Source organism: Chiloscyllium plagiosum, unplaced genomic scaffold (genome assembly GCF_037043375.1).
Source record: "Chiloscyllium plagiosum isolate Xiang-an unplaced genomic scaffold, Cpla_swu_hap1 HiC_scaffold_7, whole genome shotgun sequence".
Taxonomy (NCBI): domain Eukaryota; kingdom Metazoa; phylum Chordata; class Chondrichthyes; order Orectolobiformes; family Hemiscylliidae; genus Chiloscyllium; species Chiloscyllium plagiosum.
The window spans coordinates 83,155,489-83,173,267 of NW_028270145.1; the positions used below are offsets into that span (position 1 = coordinate 83,155,489).

At 39.9% G+C, this 17,779-nt stretch overlaps 1 protein-coding gene and 1 long non-coding RNA gene across 6 annotated transcripts in view; one reads left to right on the forward strand and one right to left on the reverse strand.

Moving 5' to 3' along the window:
• Window positions 1-17,271, forward strand: part of LOC148149652 (uncharacterized) — a 46,555-nt gene extending 29,284 nt beyond the window's left edge. For both annotated transcript variants that reach the window (XR_015757716.1, XR_015757717.1), the window contains exons 4-5: window positions 13,895-13,988; window positions 16,790-17,271. This is a non-coding gene — a long non-coding RNA (uncharacterized LOC148149652). The remainder of the gene's footprint in view (window positions 1-13,894; window positions 13,989-16,789) is intronic.
• Window positions 1-17,779, reverse strand: part of LOC122551720 (von Willebrand factor D and EGF domain-containing protein) — a 279,556-nt gene that overhangs the window by 64,050 nt on the left and 197,727 nt on the right. For all 4 annotated transcript variants that reach the window (XM_043694080.2, XM_043694081.2, XM_043694082.2 and 1 more), the window contains one exon: window positions 17,330-17,549. In XM_043694080.2, coding sequence (XP_043550015.2) covers window positions 17,330-17,549 — 220 coding nt within the window. The remainder of the gene's footprint in view (window positions 1-17,329; window positions 17,550-17,779) is intronic.

Below are 17,779 nucleotides of genomic sequence, written 5' to 3' on the forward strand. Positions count from 1 at the left end.
GGGGCCTTCAAGGCAGAGATTGATAAATTCTTAATCTCACAAGAAATTAAGGGCTACGGGGAGAATGTGGGTAAGTGGCATTGAAATGGCCAGCAGCCATGATTGAATGGTGGAGCGGACTCGATGGGCTGAATGGTCTTATTTCCACTCCTATTTCTTATGGTCTTCCTTATCACAAGGGCGCATAATTTTAAGTTGACTGGAAGACGGTTTAGGGGAGATGTCAGAGGTTGGTTCTTTACACAGAGAGGTTGGTACGTGGAATGTACTGTCAGCAGTGGTAGTAGAGTCAGATACATTAGGGACATTTAAGCAACTCCAGGATAGACACGTGGAAGATAGTAAAAAGTGGGGTATGTAGGTTAGTTTGATGTTAGAGTAGGATAAAAAGTTGCCACAACATCGAGGGCCGAAGGGCCTGTACTGTGCTATGTTCTATTACGATAATGTCTTCATTGTTTGAGATGCTATCTAAATTGATGTTATGATCGTTGTTGTCCAGGAGTAACCGAGTATTCTTTCGAAGAACCCAGCATACTGTTGTCATTCATTCGAATAATCAAACAGAGCTTATTCAAAATTGACTTGGACATTTTCATTGTAAGAGCAGTACTTTTCTTTGTGAAAATAACTTGTCTAAAATAACAGCTATCAAAATATCTCAACTTTTAAAAAAATCTTATCACTTAAAATTACCAATTTTGAAAGAAACTAAAACTCTCAAGGACCTATAATAGCATTTTGCCAACTTTTTATCCTACCTTGCTCAGCAGCCTCCCGTGTGGCACCTTATCAAAGGCCTTTTGGAAGTCTAGATAGACCACATCCACTGGGTTTCCCCGGTCTAACCTTTTGAAAGGATGGAAGTACCATCCTTTTAAATGTTGTAATTGTAATTTAAATATTGTAATTGTACCAGCTTCCACCACTTCCTCTGGCAGCTCATTCTGTACACGCACCACCCTGTGCATGAAAAAGTTGCCCCTTAGATCCCTTCTAAATCTTTCCCTTTTCACCTTAAACCTATTCTGCCTAGTTTTGGACTCTCTCACTCCAGGGAAAAGACCTTGGCTATTCACCCAATTCATGCCCCTCATGATTTTATAAACCTCTGTAAGGTTAGCACTCAGCCTCAGACTCTCCAAGTAGCCCCAGCCTATTCAGTTTCTCCCAATAGCTCAAACCCTCCAATCCTGGCAACACCCTTGTAAATGTTTTCTGAACCCTTTCAAGTTTCACAACATCCTTCCTGTAGCAGTGGGACCAGAAATACAAGCAGTATTTCAAAAGTGGTATCTTGAGAATTGTCAGGGAAGAGAACCAATTTCACAAAGGTAAGTGGATGAAAATGGCAGCAGAACAAGTATTGCTTGATTTGTGATCGAGGGATATTCATTTCTCACTTGCTGCCAAAAGTGATTCAATAAAATCTCTATGAATTGGAATTTGAGGGTGCGATCACTCTTCAGATCCAGGATTCTTCTTTTTTGCTTCAAAGAGAAGCTCATAGATGGTTTCTCATACTGTACATTGGACACAAAGCCTTTCACATTCTCTGTCATTGCAGCTGTACCATTAATGCATCCACTTATGCAGTTCTGCCATGGAAATCTGTTTGTTCTGAAATACTCCTTGGTGAATCTGAATATTTCTCCTCTTGTCATGTGCTGGGGATTTATTTTGCAGGATAAATAATGCTCTTACACCTCATCCTCCTCAGCAATCCAAACAACTGCAATCAGCTGCTCATCACCATCAAATCTATAAAATTATCATTCTCCACAGATGGACCTTTGAATTTTCTGGATAAGTTTTGATTCAATGTCTTGTGACATGTCTTTAATGCACCTGCTATTGGTATTGTTTGAAAGTGGAACTCTTGCCATGCTTCTCTGCCAATCAGAGCATAGGCAATTTCCTGGCAAGCTGGCAGAATCAGGATTGCAACAATTGCAAAAAGCTGTGGCTCTTTACATCATTCAGCCAAATATTGAACAGTTGACACAACCTCACATTAAAATTCTTGTTAAAAAAGTGAAGATATTTCTCATTAATATCCTAATTTCTATTCAAATACATGTTATCTATTGCATTGTTAGTATTGATTATTTTAAAATGATTTGGTGTGTCATGAAAAGTGCGAGACATTGAAAGTTTTGGTTTTGGCAATTAATCCTAAACACTATAGCTGGCCTTTTATGCACAATTCAATACTTTTACTATTGTTCTCATTGAAACAACTTTTTGCTTTGCATCTTGTTCTTGCAACCTTTTGAAGTAACTGATATCCTTTTGGAGATAAGTGGGGTGCTTTGTGAAGAGGTGTTGTTTCAGTTTCCATGGAATCATGGCTTCATTTGATAACTCATCTTAACAATTCAAATTGAGGAGCTGTGGGATTATCAAACCAAATGAATCCAAATGGTAGGAATCCTCATGGTACTGTTTTGTACCTTGGTCTTCTTGTCTGTTGACTCATTGCTGCTGTTTTGCAAATCCACCAGTGCATCTAATGTGACTCCCTTTTCAGAAAGATATCTGAGATTGTGGGTTAATTTCTGCATCTAAATCTGGTAAATGGCGTGTCTTTATAGACTGTACATAAGACATGCAATGAACCTAATAATCTAAATCTGGACTGTCCAAACTATGGTCCAACAACATTGTCTATCGCCATGATCAGCAGGTTTTACAATTTTCTGGGTAAGATACAATTTTTCCAGCTGAAACACCACACAAAATATGCGGTTAGATTAGTTCTACATACATGTGTGAATAGATATTTCTTACATTGACCTTAAACAACAATCACCTGAGATTGAGTTTAACTAACACTCATCTTGGTGACATTCTGCAACTCACAACCATAAATCTCAAAACCAATATCACCCAGATGTTGAAGTCCATCCAGGATGGGCAATAAATACTGGTTTAGCCAGCAACACCCACATCTTGTAAATAAATTTGAAACATGAATATAAAGTCTCAGTAGCACACTTTACATTACTTTATGATGAGTGAGTGTTCATGGTTTTCACAGGTTGTTTGTCAACACTGTCAAATCATGCACAGAGTGTGTTTTTACAGCTCATAATTCTGCTTAATGTAATATAGGTTGTTTATACATGTGGCCTTTCATTTAGTGCCTGATAATTAATGTGGTCCTCAAGCAAAAAGCTTGAACTACCCGAATTTGAATTGTCGCTGTCTTTTCACACATTATTATTTTTGAAGAAAAAGCAAATCTCTGTTCTTTGCTGTGAAAATTAAATTTACAAGCATGCCAACATCAACAACACAGAATAAAGACCACCGAGAAAGCTAAGATTGACAACTTCTAATGGAATTCAAAATTTCAAGTGCTTTTGTATACTCCATCAGAACTCCTGAATAGTGTAACTTTCATCTGACCAATGGTGATATTGTATTGATATAATAAGCAACCATGTCATCAATACCATGGCAACCCTTAGCAGCTGAGTACTGGATCTCCCAGAAGTTATTGTGGCTATGTAAATAACTCCACTTGGCAGACAGAGTGCTACCCCAGACGAAGACAGATAAAAATTCCTGCTATACTTTGCATTAAAGCGAAAATAAATTAAAACTGAAAATTTACAACTCTATGAAATTGATGGGAAATTGACATTAGCAAATAAAAATTACTCTATAATTGCAAAAATGTTACGGCGCACTGTAGGCCATGGTGCACCATTTGGGAAATGGTGACCAATAGCATACTGCCATTCTTAACACTTCTTGCACTAATAAAGCGGCAGATTTTAACAGTATTACATGCTGATCAGGCAGCAGCCTGGTGTAAATTGCAAACTGATGTGTGTGCATATCCTACCTCTTCAACAATTCCAAAATCTCTCAAGCCATTTTACACATCCCATTTTGGGAAGCTTTTTTTACAATTTTATTAGTTTATAGGCATTTCCTGGCCACTGTGCAAACTAATGTTGATGGCATATGGATTGATCATTATATCTGCTGCTTGGTCATGGTGTAGCAATGCCTGTCGAAATGATCAAAATGATAATGGTAGGGATAGTGGGGAAATCCAGCTGAAGCATGAGTCATGTCACAGAGCAAAATTGTCTTTCTCCATGAATAAATTGTAAAACCTTCATGGAACATTGAGATAGGGAATCAAATTAATTTACATCCATGCAGGCTCTGAATAACAACATAGACAGGACTGAAGGGTACTTCAAGACCTAGCCATTTACTTGGAGCATACCGCAAAACCAGAAGTCACAGAACAGAGTAGGCCATTCAGCCCGCTGAGTTTGCTCCACCATTCAATGAGATCATGGCTGATTTAAGTTGGGTCATGAACAATTTAGCTTTGGCCTTATATCCCCTCACCGAACTGCATCAACATGTTACCTTGCAGTGTAGTAGAAATGAAGTGTGGCTGGGCCGTTGAGGGAAAGGAGACATGGGAGGCAAGATTCCCACATGATTTTTTTTCCAATCACCCCCAAATTCCAAGATCAATACTTGATACGCTGATCACTCTCCTCGACACTGTGTTTGTTCTTGCAATGGGGCCCCAGGTGCAGAATGCTTTGGACTCCAACACCCAAAACTTGCCAGCTAACTGCCTCTCTGCAAACAGAGCTAGCATCTGAGCAGCCTCCCGGCAACGCCCCCCCCCCCCCCCCCCCTCCTCCCGCCAAACCTCCTGAAGGTGCTGGAGCTGTAACTATATTGCAGCCAGTAAGAAAAAGAAACATAAAAGCCTTGCAGTTCACAAAACTATGCATCAGCAAAGGTGGCATTTGACCAATTAGTTTGCCGTGTTTATGTTGTATTATACAAATAAAAACTGCATAATTTTTCAGTGATGCTTGGTTGCTGAGAAGATACCTTTTCAGCTACTTATTGAAGAATGAAAAACATTGATGACAATGGACAAGGGTGAATGGAACATAGGAATACGAGTAGGCAATTCAACTCCTCGAGCCTATTCTGCCATTCAGAGTGATCATGGCTAACGTTAGACCTAACTCCATACACCAGCCTTTGACCCATATCCCTTAATACATTTACTTAATTAAAAAAAAAATCAATCTCATCCTGATCTCTAGGATCATCTGCAGATTGTGTGTGCACGCCAGATACCTTGTTTCTCCTGAAGTACCAAAACCTCACCACTGCAGAGTACTGTGTGGTGCACAGCACACCACAATCGTTTTGGAAGCTCTAGCTAGACAGGACTGAAGGGTACTTCAAGACCTAGTCATTTACTTGGCGCATACCGCAAAACCAGAAGTCACAGGAACAGAGTAGGCCATTCAGCCCGCTGAGTTTGCTCCACCATTCAATGAGATCATGGCTGATTTAATAACCCTCAACTTCACTTTCCTGTCTTTTCTTCTTAACCGTTTATTGCCTTAATAGTGAAAAGTCTACCCCAGCTGAAAATGTGTTGCTGGAAAAGCGCAGCAGGTCAGGTAGCATCCAAGGAGCAGGCAAATCGACATTTCGGGCCTGAGCCCTTCTTCCGGAATCTACCCCAGCCTTGCATAGAAAGTAAGTAACTGAAATATCACGTGATGATATGCCTAACATTGCTTTCAGGCTTCACTGGTCAAATATCTCACAGCTGTTTGTCAGCCAGGTTCTACTGGCTGCCCTTTGTCTCCTAGCAACCCATTCCTCCAAAAAAGGTCAGGAGCTTGGATTAGCACAAGATAAAAGTATTGTGGGAGTTGCGTGGAAGTCTGCAAAACACCTGTTAAAGCCATTTCCTGTATTTGCATAAAATGGAATGTTCCCTGCAGTTTGTGTCAAATCTTGGTGGATCAAATTATCACGTGCATGCAGTTAATAACAAGCTACACTTGTGTGAAACCAGTCAGAGATGCAAAACTGAGGGGCAGTTCACTCTGACCAGCATCAGTGCAGGCAAAGTTAATGTTAAGTGCTGGCCCTAGCAAACAATCTTATCACCTGACATATGAATGTGCGTATGTTATTATTTACATAGGAAATCCCAGACATCTCTCTAGTAACAGCCTGGAAGAACTAAGATACAAAGCAAGTTGAATAAGTAGACACTTTCCCAATAGGTAATGCATAGACATATGGTCCAGATGAACAGACTTCCTTCTCCATTTGACATGACATGACCATTTTAGCAACTGCAAACACATCTCCTACAAGTGGTCAACTACAGACCTCCTGCAGGTCTGTCATCAACAGGCTACAATGACGTGACCCCTCCTCAAGCTGAGAGGTTCAATAACTCATAAATCAACTAAGCCCTTCCCAGGGGATCAAAGAGATCAGCTGTCAGCACTGAGAATTTATTGATGTTCACACTCATAACCTTTAATCAGCCTCGTGAATTGCCTCACATTCCTGTGAACGGTAATTTTCAAAAAGCACAGGAAATCCGTGAATTTGAGGCTGACTTCAAATGAAATCTTGCTGAAACTGCTGAACTTAAATTTTGTATGCAGTAAGTTTTGTCGCTAAAGGAATTTCCACACACGCACTAAGACAAGATCAAGTTATTGGCGCTGCTGTTTTGGGCAATTAGAACACTCCCAAACCTCAACACACTCACTTTACAATTAAAATTCTCCACCCCCAATGCCATCACCTGGGTCTGGAGGAGTTAGAATATCTGGATCTTTGGGCCAGATTGTACTTGGAACATGTATATTGAGGTACAGTAATTTATGAGAGAATGATGAGTTGCATATCATAATGTGAAGGCTGGAGACGATGTTAAATAGTTAACATTAATAATGAGAAATTAAGTTTATTATTGATGAATGGGTCCAGTTATGCTTTGCAATTTCTAACTTTCAAAAGGCATACTTAGGTGTTTGCACTCAGCAGTTGTATTTGATTTTGCATATTTGGAAAATTGCCTTGGTGCTTTACTGAAATAAAAGCCAGCATATCTTTTAAGTTCAGAGCAAGCATTAGCTCAAAATTTTATCCTAGGTGTAATACCCACCGGAGGCTGTTGCATCCTTAAGTTTACTCTGGCTTCAATATAACTGAAAACATTATGAAGTCAAATTTTCCATTCTAAAACTGATGTTTTAAATCCACACATCTGTTGTACTGTCCATAAGGTTTTCCTGTTATATACAGCTAGCAAGACAGAGAGCATTGGAGGGGAGGTTAACAGAAGCATGAAAAAACTTTTGAAAAGGTAAATAAGCAACTTTTCTCTCCTACTAGTTGGGAAATTACTAACAAACATAGCCTGAATAACACTGAAAAGTGCCAAGGCAAAAGTTAAGGAGATATTGCTCACAGTGAGCTATTAGAACTTAAATACTTTAAGCACAAGCAATTACTGAGGCAGAAAATACAATCACATGAGATGGAATCTGACAAGTCTTTGAAAAGAATAGAAAACAATTTGGGGAAAAGTGCCGAATGGACAGCAATAACTGAAAAGGATTGGAATGAACAACTTCAACAGTAGAGATAACAAGGCAGGTAGTGTGAACCTCCCTTTATAATACACCTACTTAATGGTACACTGCAATGATAAATATTATTTTAATAGTCGTGAAACTACAAGGAAATTTGGCATGTCTGTAAAGACTCTTATCAATTTTTATACATGTATCAAGGAAGCATTCTATCCAAATGTACCGCAGCTTGGTATGACAACTGCTCTGCCCAGGACTGTCGGAACACAGCCTAGTCCATCACGCAAGCCAACATTCTATCCACTGACTTGGAAAGGCAGCCACCATAATCAAAGGCCCATCCCACCCTGGTTATATTATCTTCTAACCTTTTCTGTTGGGCAGAATGTACAAAAGCTTAAACACAAGTACCAACAAATTCAAGAAGAGCTTCTTCCCTATTGTTATCAAACCTCTGAATGGACCTCTCAAATCTCAAATTTAATGTTGATCGTGCTCTTTGTGCACCTTCTCTGCAGTGGCTTGCATTCCTCGCTCCCTTATGTAATTTGTATCGTATAATCTGCCTGTACTGCACGTAAAACAAAAAACTTTTCAACCTTTTGCATTCCAGTGAAAATGAACCTAGTCTAACCAACCTTTCTTCATAGCTGAAATATCCCAAACCAGGCAACATCCTGGTAAATCTTTTTTGTACCCACTTCAAAGCATCCACATCCTTCTTGTAATTGGTGACCGGAACGGTACACAATATTCCAAGTGTGACCTAACTAAAATTTTATAAATCTCAGCATAACTTGCCTACCCTGATACTCAATGACCCTTCTAATGAAGGCACACACGCCTTAAGCCTTTTTACTACCTTATCTACCTGCACTGCCACCTTCAGTGATCTGTGGATCTGCGCACCCAGATTCCTTTGCATATCAATCCTCCTAAGGGTTCTGCCATTCACTGTATACTTTCCATCTGTACTTGACCATCCAAAATGCATCACCTCACATCTGTCCACATTAAATTCCATCTGCCTCCAGCTAATCTATATCCTGCTGTATTCTCTGATAATCCTCCTCACTATCTGCAACTCCACCAATCTTTGTATCGTCCGCAAACGTACTAATTAGACCAGCCACATTTTCCTCCAAATCATTTATGTAGATCATGGACAGCAGAGGTCCCGACACTGATCTCTGTGGAACACCACTAGCCACAACCCTCTATTGTGAAAAGCATCCTTCCACTGCTACCCTCTGTCTCTTAAGACTAAGCCAGTTCTGTATCAAACTTGCCAGCTCACCCTGCTACCATGTGACTTCAGCTTTTGTACCAGTCTGCCATGAGGGACCTTGTCAAAGGATTTACTGACGTCCACGTAGACAACATCAACCACTTTTCCCCGATCAATCATCTTCATCACCTCCTCAAAAGCTTGATTAAATTAGTGAGGCACAATCTCCCTCACACAAACCGATGCTGTCTATCTCTAATAAGTCCATTTGTTTCTAAATATGTCAATAGATCTTGTCCCCTGAGAATCTTTTCATAATAATTTCCCAACCACCAGTATGAGTCTCACAGGCCTGTAATTTCCAGGTTTATTCCTGCTACCCTTCTTAAATAATGGGACAACACTGGCTATTTTCCAGTCCTCTGGGACATCATCTGTGGCCAAGGAGGATGTGAAGACGTCTGTCAATGCTTCAGCAATTTGTTCTCTTGCTGCCTTCAATGTTCTGGGATAGATTCCATCAGGATCCAGTGACTTATCTACCTTCATACTTTTTTTTAAAGACAGACAACATCTCTTCCTGTTTAATAGCAACTTGGTCAAGAAACTTGACCACTCCCTTCCCTGAGATCATCCTCTTTGGTGAATACCAACACAATGTATTCGTTTAGGACCTCACTTACCTCTTCTGGCTTGTCCAGACCCTTTCCCTGTCTACCTTCTTGTTTTTATAAAAAGCCTTGGGATTCTCCTTAATCCTGATTGCTAATGACTTTTTATGACCTCTTTTAGCCCTTCTAATTCTTTGTTTAAGTTCCTACTTCCCTTATCTACTTCAAGGACTTCATCAGTTCCCATCCTCCTAGATCTGAGATATGCTGCCATTTTCTTTCTGACCAAGGTCATAACATCCACGGTCATACAAGGTTCACATAACGTGCCATACCTCTCCTTCATTTTCACAGGAATGTGCTGCTCCTGAACTCTTATCAACTGCCGTTTGAAATACTCCCACATATCCGATGTGGATTTGCCCTCAAACAGCTGCCTCCATATTTCTCCAGTTCCTGCCTAATATTGTTGGAGATCGCCTTCCCCCAATTTAACACCTTCACCCGAGGACTGCTGTTATCCCGATCCATAAGTAACTTAAAACTCACGGTATTTTGGTCACTACTCCTGAAATGCTCCCCCACTGAAACTTCGTTCAGCAGGCCATGTTTCCAAGAACTATTTCCAGCTACAGCTCCAGGAAGTCCGGGTTTTGGAATTGGACTGACCTCGAGACATTGCTGAGTATTCGTGAGGCAAAGTGTGTCTTGGATAGCATGTATAGCGAGGTGGTTACACTGCAGATTCAGACTCCACAGGCAGGAAGGGAATGGGTAACCACCAGGCAGAGCAGGAGGACTAAGCAGGCAGTACAGGAATTTCCTGTGGCTGCTCCTGTGCAAAACAGTTCGACCGTTTTGGATACTGTTGAGCGGAAGGGTCTCTCAGGGAATAACTGCAGCAGCCAAATTCATGGCATCATGGTTGGCTTTGCTGCACAGGAATGGGATGGAAATGCTATAGTTAAAGAGGATTCAACTGTGGGCGGCATGGTGGTTAGCACTGCTGCCTCACAGCGCCAGAGACCCGGGTTCAATTCCTGTCTCAGGCGACTCTCTGTGTGGAGTTTGCACATTCTCCCCGTGTCTGCGTAGGTTTCCGCCGGGAGCTCCGGTTTCCTCCCACAGTCCAAAGATGTGCAGGTTAGGTGAATTGGCCATGCTAAATTGCCCGTAGTGTTAGGTGCAGGGGTAAATGTAGGGGAATGGTGCTGGTGGGTGTGCTTCGGCAGGTCGGTGTGGACTTTTTGGGGCGAAGGGCCAGTTTCCACACTAAGTAGTCTAGTAAGTAATTGTAAGGGCAATAGATAGACGTTTCTGCAGCCGCAAATGAGAGCCCAGGATGGTGTGTTGCTTCCCTGGTGGTAGGTACCTGGATGTCTCGGAGGGGTTGCAAGATGTTCACTGGCGAACAGCCAGTGGTTGTGATAAACACTGGTACTAATGACACAGGTAAAAAGGAATGAGGTCTGAAGAGCAGAATATAGGGAACTAGGAAGGAAGCTTAAATGCAGGACATCAGAGGTAGTTATCTCAGGATTACTACCAGTGCCACAAACTAATCAGAATAGAAATAGCAGGAAATGTAGGGTGAACACGTGGCCGAAAAGATGGTGTGAGGGAGAGGGATTCTACAACCTAGACTGGTAATACCTGGGCAAGGATGCTTGGTAGAATGGTTGTGGAGGCTTTAAACTTGTGTGGCAAGGGGATGGGAACCAGAGGAGTAGGGTAATAGATGCAGAAATTGAATGAGAGGTAGAAACCAGGGTAACATGACTAAGCACAAGAACAGGCAGGAAAGTCCCTATTGAAAATTGTACAGGCAGTGGTCTGAAATATACATGTTTCAATGCGAGAAGTATAACAGGCAAGGTAGATGAACTTTGAGCTTTGGTTAGTACTTGGAACTATAGCATTATTGCAATTATAGAGACTTGGCTGAAAGAGGGATAGGAACTGGCAGCTGAACGTCCCAGGATTTAGATGTTTCAGGTCTGACAGAAAAGGTAGAAGGAGTAGGGGAGTTGCATTATTGATAAAAGGACAATCTCATAGCTGTACTGAGGGAGGATACATCGAGGAACTTGTGCAGTGAAGTAATATGGGTAGAACTCAGGAATAGAAAAGTGAAATCACAATGCTGGAGATGTACTACAGGTCTCCCAACAACCAGCAGCAGTTATAGGACAGAATATGTACCAGATTTTGGAAAGATGTAAAAACAGCAGGATTGTTGTGGTGGGTGATTTTAACTTCCCCTATATTGACTGGGGCTCACTGCATGCTAGGGGCTTGGATGGGGCAGCATTTGCAAGTATAATTTAGGAGGGTTTCTTGACACAATATGTGAACAATCCAACCAGGGAAGGGGTTATACTGGACCTGAGCCCAGCCAGGTGAGTGAAGTACTGACGGCAGGGAGATTATCATTTAAAGGAATGATTAATATCCGAGAAGGGACCTCTGCACTGCGTGCTGGATATAGACACACGGGTATCATTTAAATGGCAGTTTGATGTTGCGGTGAAGGAACTGTATATTTCAACAGAAGGATGCATTGGCGAATCAAACAGTTTCCCAGACCTGTACTTATTTTTTGAAACTCTTTTTCCAGTTATGGCAACAGAAGAAAATATGCTACAGCTTTATGGTTCTAAACATAAATTTCAAAAAAAATTCTGGAACTCTGGCAGAAAATGATAAGTAAACTTCAGCTACACCAGACAATTGCATCCAAGCTGAGCAGCTGTTAACAGTTTTAAAAGGGTCTGAATGAATTCTCAGCTGTTATCTGCTGTTACAGGTCTCCATATGTTTCAGAATTCTGTCTCAGATAATTTCATTTTTAATAATGGCTACTTTCAATCCAACCAGGGATCTGTAACTAATACCCAAAACACCACTTAGTTTCTCCAATTCAGCCAATAAAGCAGCTCCCCTCTATTCTGTCTTCAGGTACTGCACATATGTTCCAAGTATAGGTTCATTGAGTTATTTTACCTTTGTCAAAAGCATTTTGAGGCAATTGTCTGCCTAATGGACCCTTTCTAATATTAAATTGTCTTCACCACTGTACCATGAAATAGCCGTCAGATGGAAACAGAAAAATTTCCATTAAGCAGGATCTTGGCTTATCACAAGTGGTAAACAAAGGTATCCAATCAATACAGTCACTTAATCACGATTAACACACCAGGGTGGCGAGAAAAGCAGAAACACTCAATGGGAGATTTCAAGCATGCCGTATATTTCCCAGAGGCTGCAGAGGTAAGCTCCCCTAATTTCTAGGAGAGAATTATAACCAATTGAAAATACTTGACATATGATTCAAAAAAAGAGCTGTAATAATATGAAGAACAGAAGCACAGAAAATTTTGTATTAAACCAAAGAAGTCAAGATGATTATATTTATGACTACTATTTGCCCTTTAGTTTAGAACAAATGGCATTACCATTACTGAATCACCCACTAACAACATCACTGTAGCAGGAGATTACTATTGACCAGAACCTGAACTGTATAAATATTGTGGCTACAAGAACAGAGCAGGGGCTGGTAGTTCTGCAGTGAGTACCTCATCTTCTGACCTCTCAAATTCTGTTTACCATCTTCAAGGCACAATCAAAAGTGTGATAGGGTATGCTCCATTTGCCTGAATAGATGCAACTCCAGCAACACTCAAGCAGCTTGAGACTGTTGAGGACACAGCAGCTGGCTTGATTATCAACCCATCTGCCTCCTTCAATGTTCACTCCCTTCATGACTAATATACACAGGCAGCAATCTCTGGTCTGTCAGAGACTGTTGAAATGGATGGCAGTTTCTCAGATGCTCCTTCTCCAGTTTGAGCAGTTGGGGTAAGAGCTTCCCACTAGACACGGAATGTGGTATTTTTTGAGGGAGGCTTTGAGGATGCTGTTGAACTCGAACCTCCTGATAGCCACTTACAGTGGTAAAGCTTAGAGTAGAGGACTTGTCTTGCAAGTGTTCAGTCAGACACACTGGCAACGTAGCCTGTCTATTGCAGTAGATGAATCATAACCAGTGCCTTAATGCTTGGGATGTTAGCCTGAGAGAGGACACTGATACTGAAGTGCCTATCCTGCCATTGGATTTGTAGGATTTTACACAGGCACCATTGGGGTGTCGGTTGTATATTAATTGCATCTCCATTTCATGAAGGAATACAGGTAACAACGCTGCCTTGTAGACATGAGCTTAGTGTCAGGTTTGAGGACTTTGTCATGAAATGCTTTGCTCTGAATGACAACAGCAGAATAATTACTGGAGGACAGTGACTGTGACCCAAAACTCGTGAACTCAAAGCCCTATATGGCCGCTGAGATAAAGACAGCAAGATCCATTTGTTGTTTCTTTTCAGGTTACTAACTCCTTTTGTCTCTCAGCATTGCCATTTGTCTTTTAATTGTTGCTCTTTTATGTCCTGTTACTGACCCTCCCCTTCTCTCTCCCGCACCTCTATCCTAATTTCCCTGTCTCATACTTGTTTAAAACCTGTTAAATATTTAACATTGTCTGCTCTGATGAAAGAAACATTTCTACCCAATTCTTTTGCCACAGGCTCTTGTTGGACCCAATGAGTAATTTTGTTTTCATATTAATTTTTCAACATCTGCAGATTCTTCTTTTGTACATGGTTTCTCTTCTACTTGAGCATTATTGCAAGATGCTGGAAATTGAGCTAATCCTATATAACAATCCCACCTTGACAGGTAGGATTGATGAAGTCTTACATGATTATTGACTCAAAGAATGCCACTAAATTATTCTCGTCTTCAAAAAATGTAGTTTCCATGATGTTAAGAAGTTGTGTATGAAATGTAAGGTAGTAAAATACTGTATAATAAAGTATATAAAGTGACCACAAAATGCAATTTAAAAATCTATATTCGAATGTAACAACTGAATTGGCATTTGCTACTTCCATTAGAATATTTTTATACAGATTGTTTAGAAATATATATTGGATATGTTATTGATGGTGGAAAAATGGGACTCTCAATTTGGAACACCTATCATCTTCTTTCAATATGTGGAACTTTTAATGAACTGCAATGATTTTTAAGAAAGGAAAAATGCTAATTTAAGATGGCTGAGTGATTGGACAGCACAGTGGCTCAGTATATAGCAATGCCACCTCAAAGGATCAGGGGCTCAGGTTCGATTCCACCCCAGGTGACTGTCAGTGTGGAGTTTGCTCATTCTCCTGTGTCTGTGTGGGTTTTCTCTGGGTGTTCCAGCTTCCCCCCACAGTTCAAAGGTGTGCAGATTAGGTGAATTGGTCAAGCTAAATTGTCCATAGTGTGAAAGTTAGGTGGATTAGCCATGGGAAATGCAGGGTTATGGGAATAGGATAGGGAGGCTGCGTCTGGGTGGGATACCTGTTAGAGGGTCGACATAGACTTGTTGGGCTGAATGGCCTGCTTCCACAATGTAGGGAATCTTTGAAATCACTGAAACAAGATGAGCTAGGCTTTACGAAACCATTAATTTTCAGGACCCAGTCTAAACTGAAATTAACATATCTTCAAAATTACTGAAACTAATTATTGAGATCGGTGTCTCCCAATTGATATACTCCTAATGAAAGCTTTATGTATTGGGATGAAAACCTGATTAAGATTGATAGTTTAAAAGAAAATGAAGCCAGACATGGGAATGCACTCATGAACTATTTTTTGGGTGACAGATTTCAAACAGAACTGAAAAACTCTCTTTTTCCTTTTAATCTTTCAAAAATCAGTGTCTCATGAGAAAGGAAAGTCATGAAATATCGATTGACAGAGAACTCAAAAAGATACCTGCAAATGTCCTTACTTTTGAGAATACAAGTCATTACTTAAACAACCAAGGTCTCAGGTTAAACCTAACATTTTAGAACTAAGGGCTTTTTTAAACCTGCATATTCTAGTTTTTTTTTTGCCCTTTTTAAACTTTATCTCCATGTTTGATATTGCATTTAATTATTTTTTAAAGTTAATAATAACATTTCTTTTACTTTCACTCAATGAAACCCTGTAATTGGATTTTTAACTTTGAACGAGCAAACTGTATTTTAATCAAAGTGTAATAGAACTGCATGCTGAACTGAATTAAAACGTTTTGTTGCAGACGTAAAAAGACAGGAGCCAATTCATGCCTCCTCGCTGGTCATAAAGGAGAATTACATTTACATAATTATGAGGCTTAAAATATCCAGTTGGGTTAAAGACTATTAAAAACTGAATTAAACAGATTAAACTTTTGGAAAAAGAAGCGTAAATGGTGTCAGACCACATTTAATCTAGAAAGCTACTGCAAAAGAAAGATTGTTATACACAAGATTGATGTTTCATATCAAAATCAACAATGCAAGGTATCAGGTGCTGGTTTATTTGTTGACTTACTATTTATTTTCCTGCAAGAAGGATCCAGTACTAGTACCTTATTATTTTGGACAGAAAATAATTTCTGAATGACTGCAAGAGAATAGTTTCATAGGAATGTATGAATAGTAAATGATTATTCTATACTGACTGGCCAGTCAGTGCTTCGAGCAATGCCGGTCTTTGATGTTGTTTGAGAGTAGGAACTTTGATACAGTGAGCTAACAAAGCACAGAAAATTCAAAGATCATTTTCCAATGAGTTTCAAAAACAGATACCAAAAACGACACACTTACATATATGGCACCTTTACTAAAGAGAATATCCAAAGATTACATCACAACAAGGAATGAGAAAATGAGGCCTAGTTAAAAGAGGGAGAAGTTCTAAAGAAATGAATGACAGAAGGTTAGTATGGGAGAAATGAGTTTCAGTTCATAGGACACTAGCAACAGCATTAAGAAAAGTGGAAGCTGTACAATTGGGAGGATCTTTACCATGCTGGCACCAGTAGTCTGGCACATTGCATAATATGGGACAACAGAGACAGCTCTAAATCATACAGTGGGAGTGAGGGATCAAGTAAGGGAAAATGGGATAAAGTAAAGAAAGAGATCAAGGCAAAAAAAGCAATGTTACTCCAAGTGAATTGATAGTCTAATTGTGTGGTGGGAACACAAACTGCACAAAGATAAACATCAGCCGGGTAAGGCTAGATGTTGTGAAAATAATGAAAATAAGTCTGAGTCAATGGGGTAATATGCTAGAAATCAATCCCCTTTATTCCTGAAGTCGTCACAAATGTGAAAAGATTAAGCCAGACTGTCCAAAGTTCCCAATTTTCCTGACTGACTAACTCAGGTTGAAATAAAACACTCACCAGTTTTCCATATGTAATAATATTTTCCTTTGGCTAGTACCAAAAAAAAACTGTCTTTAATCAATGATAATTAAGAAATATGAATTGTGAATTTATAACCCTCCAAACTAAACACCAGCCCTTCCTAAAATCTCCACTCTCATGTAGATAGACATACAGAAATAGATAAGACATGGATATTAAGGGTATACGCTGATGCTCTGTTTCATTCATTGGTTGAGAATTTGTTTTTCACTGTCTTTAAACACATTTTAATCCTCTTTCACAGGGTACTAGCAGAGAAAAATTAATGTTGCTGCTTCCATATGATGCACAATACCCCTCAGCTAACCACCTGGTACAACTGAAGCCTCACCTGCCCTTTCAGCTGGACGTAAAACATGAATATAGCTCTATTTCGAAGGAGAACAAGGGAGCTATTCACTGTGCCCTAAGACCTATCCGCCAATGAACATTATCTTGTTATTGTATGAAGGGGATTGCTATCTAATCGGCTGGTGTACTACCCACCTTACAAGTGGGAATGTACTCAAAGTTAATAAATTGACTGTAAAACCCTTTGGGTATTTGGCAGCCATGAAAGACTCTACACGAATATACTTTCCCCTTTTATTTGCAAACATTATTTCATATAATTACAACATACCAAACAAATGTTATAATCCAGAACTTGCTGTAATGCGAAAGAGTTAATATTTATCGTAGCCATATCTGATTGAAAGATTCAATATGTTCACACCTTTTCAATTTTAATTTAACTTGCATTGTTATCTATGGTATTATTTATATACAGTAATGTAGGTACTACCTGTGAGACCAGCTGGACAGTTGCATGAGTAGTTGTTGATGCCATCCACACAGGTGCCAACACCACATGGATTTGATTTACATTCGTCTATGTTTTCTTGGCAAAGTTCCCCTTCAAAACCAACAGGACACACACAGAGGTATTCACCACTTCCTGGGGGGAAATTGATATTTGTAACACATGTTCCACCATTAGTGCAGCCACATGGCTTCACTAAAACCTATAAAAGGAAAATGAGGAACAGTTGAGGCAGCTTAGGCAGCACTGCAATAACACACCATCACAATTATAAACACGTGTTGTTTTAATAACAGATATATAAAGTAAATTTAGTTTTTCATTGCCCTTGTAAGTTTTCTGTTTGATTTGTGTCATTTTCTTTACCTTCAGAGTTGCGGGTACCACTGTGGCAAGTGTGCTAATAGCCATTTCACTTTTTACCTGAGTGAA